This window comes from Rhynchophorus ferrugineus, unplaced genomic scaffold (assembly GCF_030347505.1).
Source record: "Rhynchophorus ferrugineus isolate W39M unplaced genomic scaffold, kcgeb_rfMv2 rfM8, whole genome shotgun sequence".
Classification (NCBI taxonomy): Eukaryota; Metazoa; Arthropoda; class Insecta; order Coleoptera; family Curculionidae; genus Rhynchophorus; species Rhynchophorus ferrugineus.
Window position 1 is genome coordinate 16,301,216 of NW_027472587.1, and position 12,265 is coordinate 16,313,480.

At 32.0% G+C, this 12,265-nt stretch overlaps 2 protein-coding genes across 5 annotated transcripts in view; one reads left to right on the plus strand and one right to left on the minus strand.

Moving 5' to 3' along the window:
- The window catches only part of LOC143201276 (beta-hexosaminidase subunit beta), a 149,745-nt gene that overhangs the window by 10,515 nt on the left and 126,965 nt on the right, over positions 1-12,265 (plus strand). The window lies entirely within an intron of this gene.
- Positions 1-12,265, minus strand: part of sha (shavenoid) — a 120,878-nt gene that overhangs the window by 7,990 nt on the left and 100,623 nt on the right. For all 3 annotated transcript variants that reach the window (XR_013006921.1, XM_076412219.1, XM_076412220.1), the window contains exon 4: positions 10,002-10,112. Coding sequence is in view for 2 of the 3 variants with exons in the window: in XM_076412219.1 (XP_076268334.1) it covers positions 10,002-10,112 (111 nt within the window). In the remaining variant the exon portion in view is untranslated. The remainder of the gene's footprint in view (positions 1-10,001; positions 10,113-12,265) is intronic.

Genomic DNA, 12,265 nt, shown 5'->3' on the forward strand with positions numbered 1-12,265 from the left:
TGCCTGAAAGTTGGACAAGATGTGTAGAATCAAATGGCCAATATTTTGAATAAATAACGTCTTCCATTTTCTTGAACATTATGTCTTTTTTTGTTCAAAAAACCCCGTAATGACTTTTCAACGTAATCTTTTTCTAATTTAAAATTATAAATATTTCATTTACACTGCAATTACATACATAATTTAATGATATAAAACTAGGACGCTGATGCATGTTTATTAAATCAATTTTACTTATTAATTATTGTTAATGAAAGAAAATGAAATAGTTTCATAATACGATTAAGTTACGTAATGAAAGTATAAAGTTCTACGGCTAAATGGGTTCCCGTTACTGAACCGGCGACAAAACTGCATACATTCTGTTCTATATCTTCATGTTAATTAAGGAACTTTCGTAAAGTGAATAAACTTAATACTAACACACCAGTTTGGGTTGATTAACAAGCTTTCAACAATTGACCAAGTCCATAGCCTACGAAAGTAAAAAAGTATGATCAACTATATTCTTAGATGTAGCACAAGCCTTCGATAAGGTTTGGCTTCAAGGCCTTGTTCATAAACTACAGAAAATGTTACCAAAATAATACACCGAACTATTAAAATCGTACTTTACAACCAGAATGTTTAGAGCCAAACAAGAAAAAGCTTACTCTATAATAAAAGAAGCTGAAGCAGGTGTACCACAAAGAAGTGTGCTGGGACCAATGCTTTATCTATTCTATACTTGTGATATATCACAAATGGAGAATATTACGATGGCTACATTTGCTGATGATACTGCTATTATAGCTGTCGGAGACAATAGTGAAGAAGCCTCACGAAAATTACAACCGGCAAGTAACAATACAAATAATTGGACAGAAGCTTGTAAAATAAGAATTAATGAAAGTAAATCTGTACATGTGTAGTTCACCTATAAACATACCGTACAAGTACCAACAACATTAGATAATACTATCATTCCATATAGCAACAACGCTAAGTATCTCGGAATGAATCTTGATGCAAGACTTCGCTGGAAGGAATATATAAGGAAGAAAAGAAAGGAACTGGAATTGAAATATAGGAAAATGTACTGGCTAATTGGAAGAAAAACACAATTATCAGTACATAATAAATTGTTATTATATAGCAAATACTGAAACCTATATGGACAGACGGAGTTCAATTATGGGGATGTTCTGCAAAGAGTAACATAAATAAAATACAAATTTTTCAGAACAAAGTCCTGAGAGGTATTGCGGGCGCACCCAAATACTATAGGACTGATTACCTACATCGAGACCTTCAGATACCCACAGTCAGTCAATAAATCAAGAGAATTGCAAGGGGGCATGAGGCAAGACTCAATTCTCATGAGAATATTGAAGTTTTACAGCTTTTGGATACCACTAGAACGTGACACAGACTCAAAATAATCAAACCATCTGATCTTGTGTAGTGTTGTGTAGTGAGGTGCATAAAATAAAAAATACAGCAGCGACATGTATAAACATTATTTCACCAGAGACTAAGATAGGGCCGATGGGTGCTCCTAGTTATATACCTAGATTTAACTTATCATAAAGATTAATTGTAGGTTAGACGGAAACGACTGGTAAAAATGTAATAATTAAATAATAAAAATTTAGGGAACTTGAATGGTATATTTTTATCACGGGTTTGATATAATCAGGAGGGTAAGGGTAAGCCCATTAAGCTGGTCTTAGTTGCAGCTTTCCGAACATGGAACGTGCACCTGTATAGGAGAGTACCGTGTTGAGCTTTTTCTTTATGTATGTACAGTTGCCATAAATTACTTCTCGGATTTTGACGTATGATATTTTACGTTCCTCAATCTGTTTTCGATTTTTCTACAAATTAATGCGAATATTTAGGTTCTCCATTAAATACTCTAACGCTTTTTATGTTTACGGCGTGTCGTTTCGTAGAACATCGCGCCAGAACATCTATAAAATCCATTACTCGTCGCTCCATTGGTTTTAATGTATGTAGAGAATTTGAAACTGTATGTTACAGTACAACTGATCGAAATTGCGTGACTTTTATTCGGTCAATCTTGATCTTGTTTGTTTAACATGATGTATGTTCAATCATACCACCTTCTACTCTACAAGATTTTGCTTCTTTTTATTAATATATTTAGAAATATTAATTGATATGTATTATCCATTCAATCGAAATTTATAAAGTGTATTATAATTTGGATGTTGTTTATACAATATATTCGATGATATAGTTGAATAAGGTTGCATAAAGTGTATATACTATCGGATTCGGTGCCAAATTGCTTATAATATATGTAATTTTTATTAACTTGTGATAAATTAACAGAAAGGGATGGATAGAACAGTTGTTAAAAATATGTCTATAGGGTCTTATGTGCTAACTATAGTAAACTGAATGGCTCTTGAACTGAACGATTTCGGATTATCCGTCATATAAGCTCAGCAATAACATTATACCCAAATATCTGATCATTTTCGGTAAAATATATGTGAAAACTTTGTGCGTGCCTTTGATATTTGAGCGTTTCTCTCGATTTCCCCCCTTCCCCGAAAAAGATTCTGATTTGCTTCCAATGGAACTACCTCGAAAGTGAACTCTTTCGAATATAAAAATAATTTTAAAAATCGGCCCAAAATTGATCGAGAAATTGGTGAACATACATTAAAAAAAATATACAGTCGAACATAGAACCTCCTCCTTTTTCAAACTTCCACTCAAAGTGATAACAAAAGTTATATGTGAAGGTAAAAGCGTGAAAATATATATACTTTGGGATGAAAGAATCGAAAATCCATGTTAAATTGGTTTAGAATTCACACTTTCTAAGGTATGTGACATAAACCGAAATTCACTCACATTTCATTATATAACACAAAAACTAAAAACTGCATAAATTTGTTTGTACCACTATTCGATTCAACGTAATTTTTTTTATAATTTCTGTAATTCTGATGTTTACTTATATTACTGACTTATGTTTACTTTAGCGAAAGTGGTAGCAAGAAATTAAAAAATTGTAAGAAATCGTCAATCTTTATGTACGTAAGGAAAAGTATTAAAATACGTACTTCTCAGATACGAATAAAACCATCAAAATATATGTTGTGGTGCTCTAAAACAAAGATCTGTGTTAAATTCTTTTAGAATGTATACTTCTTGAGATATGTTATAGAAATTCCCTCAATTTTTGAAAACAAACTTTTGATTGCATCATCTAAAAAGTAAAGGTAATTTTAAAATTATTATATTACCACTTGATTTAGCGTACTATATTTTATAATCGCTACAATTTTCATTAATACGCGGCTATTCGAACAAAAATGACAGCGGAAAATGTTTAGAATGCCAATAAATCGTTAATGTTCATGGAAAAAGTTTCAAATGTATTTCAGCTATCGGATAAAGATTAACGGTTATATAAACATTGGTGCTACCTGCACTAACTCTCTCTAAATTTATTTTTAATCACTCTAAAAACTACTTCAAAATTGGTTATATATATATATATATATATATATATATATATATATATATATATATATATATATATATATATATATATATATATATATATATATATATATATATATAGCAGTAAAAGAATATTATCATTTATCATTTATATAGGAATAATTGTTTTTGGTATTTTTATTAACTTTTTTTAATTGGTAAGATTTGTGATATAAACAGACATTTGTACACATTAAAGACTAAACATTGTATAAAATGTATTATATTACCCATGATTCAATATAAAATTCTTTATAATTAATATAATTTTCATTAATATGTATTTATTTAAATGGTCGCTAGGAATGGAGAAATGGCACCCATTAAACAGTATCTTTAATTTCCCAATTAAATGAAATTCATTGCGTCGGGTTCACTGATTTATAGCGAATGACGAATCCAATTTTTGGCTCCGTAACACCTCTTCGCCTTATCTACCGATTTTTCACGCTGTCCGAGAGACAACCGTTAAAAATTACTAAAATAACTATGCAAAGCAGTGCTATATTCTTCTTGTTATCGGTAAAAACGATCTGCCGTTGTTCTAAGATGCGAGGAAATAATCATAAAGATCGCCGAGCGTTTATTAAGCCCATCAAAGCGTGTTTCCTAGCCCAGCGCGCCTCTGAAACTAATCAGCGTCCATTAAAAACGAAACAATTAAAAAGCTAACTGTTCCGGGTTCGTCGATAGTACCACAGTTCCAGACGACGCACCAATATGGCGTCCGATTAAGAGATATACGACCTGTCGCCGTGATTGAGGATTATTGCTGGTGGATTCGGCGTGACGCGTGTCGTGTTTACCTTCGCTAAATTACTTTTTGTCTATCGCTCAACCAAAACGTATGATGTCGTAAAACAACGCGGAAGCTATGGGAAGATGGTGACATAATCTTAACTGCCGTAGGATGGCCGTTTATTAGTTTTGAAGGGCTTATTATTTCGATATTTGTGAGGTTATTGGACTTGACATTCAATGATATCAGGTCAATTGAAAAGTCCCAAACACATTCTCTTGGCAAAATTAGTTTTTTTATTCAACATAATTCCCTTCAAGGATGATACATTGATTATAGCGACCATCCAACCTTTCAATACCATTTTTGTAGTACGATTTATCAAAATAGGTACTCAAAATAGGCTTCAGTTTCGGCGATCACCTCTTCATTCGACGAAAATTTCTTCACAGCGAGCATTCTTTTGAAATCTGAGAACAGGTAATATCCGCTGGTGGAGAATCAGGAAAATATGGTGAATGAGGAGGCAATTCGAAGCTCAATTCAAGGATTTTTGTCTTCGTTATTACTGACTTGTGATACGGTGCATTGTCTTGGTGAAGCAGCACTTTCTTTTTCTTCAAAAGTGGCCGTTTTTTTGGCGATTTCATCCTCTTCAAACGGTCCAATAACGCTATGTAATAGTCGCTGTTGATAGTCCTTCATTTTTCAAGGTAATCAATGAAAATTATGCCATGCGCATCCCAAAATACAGACGCCATAACCTTGCCTGCAGACTGTTGCGTTTTCCCACGTTTTGAAGCGGGTTCATCGTGTGCAGTCCACCCGGATGACCGTCTATTGGACTTCGGAGTGAAATGATGGAGCCATGTTTCATCCATTGTCGCATATCGATGCAAAAACTCGGGTTTATTACATTTGACCATCTTCAAACACTGCTCAGAATCATCAACCCGTCGTTGTTTTTGGGCAAAAGTGAGCTAGCGCGTCACCCATTTTGCACAGAGCTTTCCCATACCCAAATATTCGTGAGTGATATGATGTACACATTCAGTCGCTATCTTTAGAGTGTCTGTTATTTCATTCAGTTTCAATTTACGGTAATTCCATTTTCACAATAAAAAAGTTGTTTCACTCAAAATGCCATAATTCGCAAACTAATGATCCGACAGCTGTCAAATTTATACATGCATCTTTTGAGGGTTAGAGCTAACTAAAAAAGTATGGATTTAATTCTAGTAGCGCCATCTATGTGCCAGGCAGGGGACTTTTCAATTGACCCTGTGATATAATATATATATATATATATATATATATATATATATATATATATATATATATATATATATATATAATAACAGTCTTTACAAAAAGAAGTCAGTATTTCAATAATTTCTACTGGTCCTACAATCAGGTTACGTTGGTTACTATAAATCTGACATTATTATAACATTAATATAGAATATGGACAAATAGCCATCATAATTTTGAAGTACTTTCCATCTATAACAGTTTAAAAAGCAGCTCCAGTCCAGCGCTGTTTTGCATGCAGCCAACGCATTATCATTAAACTTATCTCTCTTATCAAGAAAATAGTTTCCGCCATACTCGGTCTCGTTACGTTGATTTTATTCCCGGTTTTCATTATAAATCGATAAACCTGCTCCACGCATTCCTGAACTATAATTTTGATTCCGTCATCATGAACTCTACCAAACCGACTAGAACGTTCTCGCCATCAATCATTTTGTTCCATTTTTTTCGCCATTTCTCCTAATGATTAATGGTGTAAATTGAGATTTTTTCTCGTCAGAAACCAACGAAAAAAAATAAAAGAAAGTTAATGGTTCCTAAATTTGATTACAATATCGATGAAATACTATATGACGAGAATTAGTCAGATCGACGGGTTTACAAAGAAGAACCGTATTGGTTTAGTTGCCGGTCCTGTTTACCATCTGGCATTCGTGGTATTTTTTATTGCATGGGCGTTAAGGTCATGTCTTGTCAAACTGAGACAACAGCAGAACTAACTTAGCCGGTGAAAGATACTAATAGCTTCCACAGTGAATTAAAATTCATAATGAACTCGTTGTGCATACCGAATGGTTGTTAATTCCGTTGAAACATGTTTAGATCGTTTCTATGTTAAATATAGTTCTGGTTCTTCAATAATTCTGGTAACTTACCAGCTAGCGGTCAATATATAGTCTAAATTTAAATCCAAAAAATGTTGGGTTATTATGACCAAGAAAATCTAACTGAAATTAAAACTAATCTAAATAACTAATAGAAATATGTAAAGTTATTAAAAAAATAGAAACAGATACAGACATAATGACAATTTGAGTAAAAATTCTTTAAAACTGATTTTAAGCCATCTTGAAAATCGTTAACTATAGAATTGACGATTTCTACGTTTTTCTCGTCCCATAATTAACGACATTTGCAAGTTTCAGCTCATTTGGAGATCTGAATTTTTTCTCCATTTTTTCCATATATATACTCAGGAAAAATCGCGATTTTTAGCCAATTTCAGACTTCTCCTTATAACTAAGGTTCAAACCAAGGAAGCTTGATGAAAATGGCAGAGTATATGTAAAATTGGACGCTCACGAACCTGGTGTAATTATTTTTTCGATAATGAAAGATGGTTTAAATATATGAACGTAATGAGAATTTGAGTAAAAATTCTTTGAAACTGATTTTAAGCCATATCTTGAAAATCGTTAACTACAGAGCAAAATTGATGATTTCTACGTTTTTCCCGTCCCATAATTAACGACATTTGCAAGTTTCAGCTCATTTGGAGATCTGAATTTTTTCGCCATTTTTTCCATATATATACTCAGGAAAAATCGCGATTTTTAGCCAATTTAAGACTTCTCCTTATAACTTAGGTTCAAACCAAGGAAGCTTGATGAAAATGGCAGAGTATATGTAAAATTGGACGCTCACGAACCTTGTGTAATTATTTTTTTGATAATGAAAGATGGTTTAAAGATATGAACGTAAGGAGAATTTGAGTAAAAATTCTTTAAAACTGATTTTAGGCCATATCTTGAAAATCGTTATCTATAGAGCAAAATTGATGATTTCTACGTTTTTCTCGTCCCATAATTAACGACATTTGCAAGTTTCAGCTCATTTGGAGATCTGAATTTTTTCGCCATTTTTTCCATATATATACTCAGGAAAAATCGCGATTTTTAGCCAATTTAAGACTTCTCCTTATAACTTAGGTTCAAACCAAGGAAGCTTGATAAAAATGGCAGAGTATATGTAAAATTGGACGCTCACGAACCTGGTGTAATTATTTTTTGATAATGAAAGATGGTTTAAAGATATGAACGTAATGAGAATTTGAGTAAAAATTCTTTAAAACTGATTTTAAGCCATATCTTGAAAATCGTTAACTATGGAGAAAAATTGATGATTTCTAGGTTTTTCTCGTCCCATAATTAATGACATTTGCAAGTTTCAGCTCATTTGGAGATCTGAATTTTTTCGCCATTTTTTCCATATATATACTCAGGAAAAATCGCGATTTTTGGCCAATTTCAGACTTCTCTTTTTAACTTAGGTTCAAACCAAGGAAGCTTGATAAAAATGGCAGAGTATGTGTAAAATTGGATGCTCAAGAACGTGGTGTAATTATTTTTTCGATAATGAAAGATGGTTTAAAGATATGAACGTAATGAGAATTTAGGTAAAAATTCTTTAAAACCGATTTTAAGCCATATCTTGAAAATTGTTAACTATAGAGATAAATTGATGATTTCTAGGTTTTTCTCGTCCCATAATTAATGACATTTGCAAGTTTCAGCTCATTTGGAGATCTGAATTTTTTCGCCATTTTTTCCATATATATACTCAGGAAAAATCGCGATTTTTGGCCAATTTCAGACTTCTCTTTTTAACTTAGGTTCAAACCAAGGAAGCTTGATGAAAATGGCAGAGTATATGTAAAATTGGATGCTCAATAACGTGGTTTATTTATTTTTTCGATAATGAAAGATGGTTTAAAGATATGAACGTAATGAGAATTTGAGTAAAAATTCTTTAAAACTGATTTTAAGCCATATCTTGTAAATCGTTAACTATGGAGAATAATTGATGATTTCTAGGTTTTTCTCGTCCCATAATTAATGACATTTGCAAGTTTCAACTCATTTGGAGATCTGAATTTTTTCGCCATTTTTTCCATATATATACTCAGGAAAAATCGCGATTTTTGGCCACTTTCAGACTTCTCCTTATAACTTAGGTTCAAACCAAGGAAGCTTGATGAAAATGGCAGAGTATGTGTAAAATTGGATGCCCAAGAACGTGGTGTAATTATTTTTTCGATAATGAAAGATGGTTTAAAGATATGAACGTAATGAGAATTTGAGCAAAAATTCTTTAAAACTGATTTTAAGCCATATCTTGAAAATCGTTAACCATAGAGCAAAATTGATGATTTCTACGTTTTTCTCGTCCCATAATTAACGACATTTGCAAGTTTCAGTTCATTTGGAGATCTGAATTTTTTCTCCATTTTTTCCATATATATACTCAGGAAAAATCGCGATTTTTAGCCAATTTCAGACTTCTCCTTATAAGTTAGGTTCAAAACAAGGAATCTTAATGAAAATGGCAGAGTATATGTAAAATTGGATGCTAAGAACGTGGTGTAATTATTTTTTCGATAATGAAAGATGGTTTAAAGATATGAACGTAATGAGAATTTGAGTAAAAATTCTTTAACACTGATTTTAAGCCATATCTTGAAAATCGTTAACCATAGAGCAAAATTGATGATTTCTACGTTTTTCTCGTCCCATAATTAACGACATTTGCAAGTTTCAGTTCATTTGGAGATCTGAATTTTTTCTCCATTTTTTCCATATATATACTCAGGAAAAATCGCGATTTTTAGCCAATTTCAGACTTCTCCTTATAAGTTAGGTTCAAAACAAGGAATCTTAATGAAAATGGCAGAGTATATGTAAAATTGGATGCTCAAGAACGTGGTGTAATTATTTTTTCGATAATGAAAGATGGTTTAAAGATATAAACGTAATGAGAATTTGAGTAAAAATTCTTTAAAACTGATTTTAAGCCATATCTTGAAAATCGTTAACTATAGAGCAAAACTGATGGCTTCTACGTTTTTCTCGTCCCATAATTAACGACATTTGTAAGTTTCAGCTTATTTGGAGATCTGAATTTTTTTGCCATTTTTTCCATATATATACTTAGACAAAATCGCGATTTTTGACCAATTTCAGACTCCTAATAACTTAATTTTAACAAAATGTCAAAATCAAGTCGATTAAAATCATCAATATCGAACCACTAACATCTCAAATGATGTGTTAATTGATAACTGGTGTGTCAGCCACGATATAACGTTCTTGATTATGTATAATTATACTGTTAAAGCGTACTTCAACAGGTCTCGATTAGCTCTACTCAAGATATCAACCATAACAACACTATTCCTTATTTCCAACTAAAACTACTATACTTATAAGCAGAAAAACCGACGCAAAACATATAATGAGGTTTTTTAATGACGCTGCTGCGATAAAATGACTAGTGCCCATATTACCAATTAGTAGAGACGAAGAACGATCTTCTTCGTCGCATTCAGACGAGTAATTCGAAAGGAAACTGAAGACATTTCCACCGCTATGACCATAAATACGCCATAAAATTTAATCGGATACTTTATAGTGACAAATTATTTACATACCGTTCAAAGATATCTCCTTACTGGGATGGACAATCTGTCCTTTCAGTGGCAAAAACACGAAAGGAATACGCTGACTCGTGGATCCGCCCGTAAAAGGTGCCAGGGTACATTCTGAAAATACGAAAAAAGCGGTTATTTTTCTGCCTCGGGGATCGATAACCATCAGTTAACGTTCAGATAAGTATATTAAAAGTCATAGAATGTATATTAGTCGATAATAATATAGTAAGTAATAATAATAAATCATCCAACTGGAGACTTTACAGTTAGGAATTCAATGAAATGGTATAAATAATGTATGTGCCGTATTTTTTCCTGTTTTATCTAGAATGTTGTTGATGCCTTGCGTTTTTTGTTTCTGTTTCCGATAACTAGTTATTTCTGGTGCTACTGATTCAATAAGAAAGATTTTTTGGGTTATTTAAAATAAAGTAGGAAAAAAGCTTATTAGTTGATTAAATTCTATAGTGAAAAATGCAATATTCAACAGGGAACCATCTAGTAACCAGTCTGATTAACATGGAATATATTGTGGAATGGTAGTCAGTTTTCGGATTTTTTGTAGAAACTTTTTTTCAACATACATTTTTCAATCAGTTGTATATATAAATAACCATGCTGCAGTCTTGGTGATGGAAAATGCAACAAAACAACAAAACCCAGCAAACCACAACACACAAATAAGAAAATATAATTGCATCATATGTATGAAAAGAGGTAGCATAATATCATCAAATGACAACAAAAGGGTGAGGATAAAACGTAAATATATAAAAACAAATGAAAGCTTCTGCACAAACGAACCAAATAAGCGTGTAGAAAAAAGAATAAAAAATAAGAACATAAAAATCTTTAGAAAAACCTATGTAATGTGTAGTGTGGTAACAACTTTACAAGTTGGAGGAAAACTAAGGACTGAAAAAAGTAAAGAAATAAATATAAGAATATAAGGAAACAAAATAAGAATCAACTAATAAAATACATCCTGAAAAGTGCCCAAAAAGCTTAAAAAAATAAACACAGGATGGATGAGAGCAAAAGAAAGAAAATAGTAAGATAAATTATCACAAGATATAAATGAAATATAAATATTCTGTTGGTAATAAATTATGTTACAAAGAAGTGTTAAAATGCATGCATATAAAGGTACGGAATTAAATAGTAGCGATATTCTGTCAACGAAATACAATACAAGAAAAATGATAATTAACATGACAGTAAATGTACAATGTTATTTTGTACATGCGTCATTTAAATGTGTGACATCAAAACGTCGCAAAGCATCAACTCTGAGTTTTAGTTCAGTTTAGCTTTGACATACAACAAAAATCTAATCTAAATAAAATAACTGAACAAAAGTTTTGTCAAATATAATATACTAGCGACCCGGGTGCAATGCTGATACTAAATTAAATACGCTACAGAAAAAATATGAACGTTGTATATAAAAACATAGCGGCCCGCTCCGACTTTGCACGGGCATAAAATATATATGCCTATGTCACTCAATGAAAACATGATTAAAATCGATCCAGTATTTTTGGTTCATTCATTACTGCCCTTGGCCTGCACGCATTAAATTTGGAGTAAAACAATTCCTCTTCCCCTATACTTACTATGAAGATTTCCTGCTATCTTTGGAATATCTAAATTCATACAATTTTTATTACATTACACATTTTTAAACGCAAATTTTAAATTTGTAATATCTCCGAAAATATTTGTTTAATTTACATGCTGTAAGGAACCATATTGATCTATATTAATTGCACACTGTATTTAAGGTACTTAATTCGATAAAGATTAATGCCGTATTGCTTAAAATAGCTTCGTAAATAAGCCATTTTCTCACGTAAAAAGTAAACAATAAAAATGGTTAATGTGGGTTATCCCTAAAAGATAAACATATACCATCGCGGACTTTTTTGTAGGCCTTTTTATGGTGTACAATACTGTAGTACATTAATTTGATCTAACTCGTAGGGTTAGGCAGCGTTTTTGCTAATTGCTAAATAAGCCTAAAAAAATAGGTTAATTTACGACATCACGTTAGAAACCTCTAAAATTAGCAATGTTGCCTTAGTATATTATGCATGTATTATACATATAAACCTTCCTCTTGAATCACTCTATCTATTGAAAGAAACCGCATCAAAATCCGTTGCGTAGTTTTAAAGATTTAAGCGCACATAGGGATATAGGGACAGAAAAGGCGACTTTGTTTTATACTATGTAGTGATTTTAACATTACAGTACATCTAACC